Raw genomic sequence first — 6070 nt, forward strand, 5'->3', positions numbered from 1 at the left:
AAAAAGACTCCACCAGCCATTGCTGGCTTTCAATAAGGAGAAGGTGCCATGAGCCAATGAAAGCTGGCAGGCTCTAGATAGAGGCTGGAAAAGGCAAAGGCAAGGATTCTCTTCTACAACCTCCAAAAGAAAAGCAGGCCTGCTGGCATCTTGATTTTAGCCTGGTGTAACTTTCCGATCTACAGAAATATAAATTAATAAATTATGCATTGTTTTATGCCACTAAGTTTATGGTAATGAACATTTATTTTAAAATTATTTTTGCCCATTTCTGTTAAGGTTTTAAATTTAACAAATTAGGACAGAAGCAGCCTAAGCACTGTGAGATTAGGTGCAGCTGACCCTAGCTCCTACAACTCAAATGACATCTGAGATCCGAGCTTCACCAATGTCACACTCTGGGAAGTCACACACTGGGTAACTGCATGCCAGAACAGGTGACCAAGAAATATGTAACCTAGAAATGTGACAAATACATTCAGGTCTTCCCATGTGAACCTGTGGTATCTTGAATTTCTCATGGCAGAAAGAAACGCATAACAAAATAAAAATTAAGACTGTTTGGATACTCAACTGTTGTCTTAAAAATTACAGAAATCTTTTTCAGGTTTAAATAATACCTCCCACTAGATCCTGTCATTGATAAATTAACAAGACTCCTGCTCTTTATTTATAGCTAAAAGGCCAAAAGTAAAGATAAAAAAAAGAGATCTATCCTTACCAAAAAAATTCTTTTAAGGAAAAACACTACAAAGCTGTAACAACATAGCAGACCCTTCTCCAATGAATATCCTCTGTCATTTTCTCAAGTTTATCTAACTTATCAAATAATGACTGCCTTTTCAAGTTCTGATAAATATAAAAAAAAATTGCTTAAACCAAACAAGTTACCATGAGCTTATTTTGGTTGTCACTTCCTCATTGTTTGCATGCTTTGGCTGGTAGTTATTTATTCCCATCAATACTGAAAATGGTAAAGTATAAGGTTTATATTCTAGGTAAGTCCTTATCCTATGCAAGATATTCACTTAACATAATTAAGAACTAAATACGCACATGACAAAGTATAAGGGTTGTTAGGGAAACGGATGACTCAGGGAGATCCTGCCCCTGAAGTGCTCACACCAGTCGGGGAAGGAGGGCATAAAGCTAAGTAACACCAGAAACCACAGTGCAAATACGCTCTGCTGTGTGCCAACTGTTCCTGCTTGGAGGAGAACGGTGCCCTGAGGAAAAGAGGATAAGGACAGAGGGAAGCCAGGTCCAGAAGAAAGTTTCTATTCTGCAGGCAATGGAGAAATCAAGAATGGTTTTCTGAGCAAGAATTAGCAATGATACCTACAGCAGGAAGAACAGGCTAGAGGCAAAGACCAGAAGCAGGGGAGTCCACTGGAATTAGGCTGCCAGGGGCAGAGGAGAATGTGAACTGTAAAAGTGAGGGTGAAGAACAGAGGATACAGAAAAGTCAACACTTTCAAAACATATGTGAACACCACCTGTGGCTTCTATCAGAGTAACTGCTAACACAAGGCAGATGAGGGAGAGAGAGGCATATTACCTGCTGAAACACCAGGTCCATTCACTCACTTAAGGAAAGCGGCTTTCTGACACCTAAGATCCCAAGCCAATTTAAGGAAACAGCTAAAGCAATGCAAAATCAGAAGTCCCACAATGCCAGAATTTCTCAACTAGGGGAGTCATAGGGCAAGTCTAAAGGGAGCAAAAAAAAAGATCAATGGTGTAGTTTCTCAAGTAGCTGGTGGGTGGCAGTAATGGAAAAATATTCACCAAGCACAAGAGATCAAGTCCCTCACCTCATTTTCAACCAACTTGTAATATTTAAACCGAGTTAAAGGAGATAAAAGATGTCGATTTTTATTTGTTTGTGGGAATGAGTGGAGGGAAGGAAAATGAGGTGGAATGAAGGAGAGTACCAAGCTCAAAGCTTCACACTGAAATGACTTATGAACAATTAATTCATGAAAATTTTACTTAGATAGAATCTAACCCCACATGTCTTTGAAAATTATCATAAAATACTTAATAAGTACCCATATGTACAGCATAGTCTCACTGAAACAACAGCCTAGGCCTAATGGTATACCCTTAAAAGGATAAGTTGTAATATCCTCAAAGACATAACAATAATGATGATTTCCCCTGAGACAATCAGCCATATATACTGGAGAGAGAACTTCCATTATTAAAATGTTTCTTTATTTAGGATTATATTCTAATACTAAAGCCTGAAAGCTAAATCTAAAAGGCTTGAACCACCCAAACCCTGACCTAATTTCCTTTAGGTCAGTGATTAGACTAGGTCCTTTTTTTTTTAAAGGCCTAATTCACTGCTCCTAATAAGGATAATGAAGTACCTCTGATTTAAAAGATACACATATATATAACAGACATCCAGTACCTTAATCTTCTTACTAATAACATTTGTCTCATATCTGAATTTCTCAACCCAGGTGTCTAAAAAGACAATACATGCCTTAAGAAAAAATGAAATATAATGAACTATTTAATATGCTGTCTTAAAAAGTAGTTTAGAGGCTTTAAACCTTAAGTGAAAAAAAAATCATTTGATGAGAAAAACAAAATGACTTAAGAGGAAGGAGACCTGATGTAAACAAAACTGACATTGGTAAGTTACCTACAGACCATTTTATATTTCTAGTTGATTCAGTTGCTGAGTTTTATATGGAATGATTTTACTGACCTGCTTACACATACAACTTTAAACATCCAAAAAGGAACCAAAGGTTAACGCTTCACTGCTAAAGTCAAATTAGGGGGGGGAAATGTTTTCAAACATTCCAAGAATTAAGATTTGTGAAATAAGCCAGCATTCTATTTATGGAAAGTAGAGTGTTGGAACTCTGGGCAAAAGGGTAGAGCAGAAAGAGAGTAAGACAGATAAGGAGGAGGAGAAGGGGAGAGGGAGGGGCAAGAAGGGGAAGAGGACTGGGAGGAAGAGAAGAGTGTTGGGCCAATAAGACAGGGATGTGACAGGATTTTTACAGAGAAAAGATGTAGGGAAAAGCAGAGGGCTAAAGCTAGAAGAGACCTGAAGGAATTCAGTTATCCAAAGATTAAAAAAAAAATCATTATGAAAGCTTTCTAATGTTACAGGCGTGGAGAAACAAAAATTGCCTACTTCTAAAAATCACGACTGTGCTACACCTTTATCTTGACTCCCACTACAGTTGGCTGTAGAGATACAACTTTTGGTTCTATGTTAGACATTCAAGTATACTTGTTAGTCTAGAACAGTGATTCTTGGCCAAGATTAAATTTTGCTCCCAGTGGTCATTTGGGGGTTATCTGGAAACATTTTCTAGGGTCACAGGTGGAGGGGACTGCCAACTGGCATCTAAAAGGTGAAGGCCAGAGATTCTGCTAAACGTCCTCCAATGCACTGGATTGCCTGCACAGCAAAGAATTATCCCATTCAAAATGCCTGAAGTGTTATGGTTAAGAAATACTGATCTCTTCTGAATATAAGCAAAATCCAATTCCTTGGACCTTTATGCCACTCCCATCTCTCTAACATATCTATTTAAAGCACAAAACACCAAAGGACTCATTTTTCAATTGCTTTAAACATGGTGGATGGCTGGCTCAAACTGAGAGTCACCCAACACACTGAAACAATATGCCAGAGCAGGAGTGCAGAAATTGTAGGAAAATAACTTTTTAATCCTTTTTTTTCCTTTCCATTTTTATCTCAAGCACATTCGATTCGAAAGAGGAACATCTACATGTTTTCATATCAAGGTGTGTCTCTTCTGTGTTTAATACACTAAAAATACACCGACCTCCTCAAATGACAGTATTTCTTATTAACGTAAAAACTTAAGTAAACAGTATTAAATGAAAAGGATTTATGCTGGGGGTGGGGGGTGAAGAAAGCCACCAGGTCTTTAAAATGCAAAGCTATTTCACAGTTTGCTTGCAGAATGACTCAGATCATTAATACTTTTAGTCATCCCAAGTTTGCTGCTTCTAAACCTACTCGTAATGGAGAAAAAAACCCACCATTTTTCCTGCAGTCATTAAGCCAATGAAACAGAAGCTTACTGAAAACAGGTTCGTGCAATAGTATTTCTCTTTTATTCTGTTATAAAAATAAAAGCAATCACTGGGAGCGCAAATGAAGATCTCGAGAAATCTTTCACCTACTTAACTACCTGGAGAAGGGGGAGCAAACAAAAGAAAGCCCTAACTCATACATCTACGAATGTAGATACATCTTAAACTGTGAATATTTTCCTAAGGTATCTCAATCATTCTTACTTTTTTCACGTTCCCTCCCTTCAAACAACCGGAAAAGACGTCCACATAGCGTTTCATCTGAAGAACACTAAGAACAAATAAAAGCCTTGGGTGTACCTGGCAAATCTCATTCATCACAAACTGTGGCAGCTGAGAGAGAACCCAGTTGTCCGGTGTTACCCATTCGCACCTTTCACATCGGTTTTCACCGCTCGAGTATCTTACTGAAGCCAATTTTACCGAACTTCGGTGGCTTCCAGGTCCTCACAGTAATAAAAACCAAGTATCCAGCATAGCCTACTTCCTCACGCAAGGTAACTATAATCAGTGCTCCTTTAACACTTACTGAGTCGCCACAGGAAGTTCACAAGGAAGACACATTTCAGCCCCACGAAGGCCCCACAAAAGGCGCACTGATTTCACAAAACGTGGCACTACTGACATGGGAAAAAACCACAACCTCGATACGACACCTAGTGGGGGGGGGCGGTGCTTTTATTTTCTTGTCGCTAATGCCCTTTCATCTTTGTAAAGCTGAGGTAACTTCAAAGAAAGACGTTACTCGCGATCCTCGGCTCCTCGCGCGATCCACACGAAGGCGCGCGAGTGAAGGGAGGCTCCTGCCCCATCGCGGGCGAGTCCCCCGCCCGCCAGCGAGGAGGGAGGAAGGCACCGGGGAGAGGGGTACCCGCCTCGGCGCGGTGCCGCACCAGCTCGCGCTCCCAAACCATCCTCCCGCGCCACAAGATGCGCCCTCGGACGCTCTAACACGTTCTCTCCAGGTTTCCCAACGCCGACGAGCCCGCAGCGGCCGCCGCGTCGCGCCCGGCACACCCGCCCGACACCCTAGGCCCCTGGCCCCTGGGCGCCCCCGCCCGCCCCCTGGCCCGGCGTCCGGCCCGGCCGCCCTTACCAAGCAGCAGCAGCTTGACCTCGCGCGCCGCCTTCTCGCCATCCTCGCGGAGGTTCCGGTCGATCATCTTACTCCGCTCCACCGCCGCCTTGTCCTCAGCGCTCAGCGTACAGCCCATTGTGCCAGGAGCGAGAGCCGGCCGCCGCTCCCTCCAAGTCCCACGCGCCGCCTCGAAACACAGGTGAATTCTATCTGGATGCGGGCGTTCGAATTCCTCCCGACGCCAGCCACACCACCCCCACCCACTTCCAAGCCGGAGCGACGAAAGCGATGTCTCCAACAGAGCGAGCAACGCCGCGCGGCTCTTCCCAGCTGCCGGGTTCCGTTCCTCGCCTCCCTCAGCGCCCCCGAAGTCTGGGCTCCGAGCCTTGGGTACAGCGCCCGCCGCCCTCCTGCCGGTGGCCGCGCTGCAGCCTCAAGAAGCCCGGCGGAGCTCGGCGTCCGCGCGCCGCCGCGGCCCCGCCCCTGCCCGCCCCTCCCGCCACCCGGCGACCACTCCCAGAGCGCGCGCCCGCGCAGCCGCGGACCCCGGAGCCGCGCAGCCCCCGAAGACCGGCCACCCCCGCGCGCGCCGGTGGGGCGCGCTCCCGGAACCTCGAGCTGACCGGCGATCTCCCCTACCTCGCTTCCTCCGCGGGCGTGTGATAATTTCTTCCCGTTTACTCACACCCTGGGATGTGTGGGGACCTGCCCCTTCGGGGTGCGGGTGGGAGAGCTGCCAAAGTTGGAAACCGAAAAAAGCCAGTCCTGGGCGTTTGAGCATGCCCAGCTCCGGCGGCCGCGCAGGGGCTTTCGAAACGTAAACCCCTGTCGGCCGGTCTTCAGGGCTGTGGGAAATGGAGCTGGGGAGCGAAAGGAGCCGCGGCGAAGGCAGAGGTG

General features: G+C 45.3%; 1 protein-coding gene across 1 annotated transcript in view; it reads right to left on the reverse strand.

The window, feature by feature from the left end:
• Positions 1-5603, reverse strand: part of GNAI1 (G protein subunit alpha i1) — a 70860-nt gene extending 65257 nt beyond the window's left edge. The window contains exon 1 of the mRNA XM_072965144.1: positions 5192-5603. Coding sequence (XP_072821245.1) covers positions 5192-5309 — 118 coding nt within the window. The 5' untranslated portion in view covers positions 5310-5603. The remainder of the gene's footprint in view (positions 1-5191) is intronic.
• Between the last annotated feature and the right edge of the window lie 467 nt (positions 5604-6070).

Source organism: Vicugna pacos, chromosome 7, assembly GCF_048564905.1.
Source record: "Vicugna pacos chromosome 7, VicPac4, whole genome shotgun sequence".
NCBI classification, from domain to species: domain Eukaryota; kingdom Metazoa; phylum Chordata; class Mammalia; order Artiodactyla; family Camelidae; genus Vicugna; species Vicugna pacos.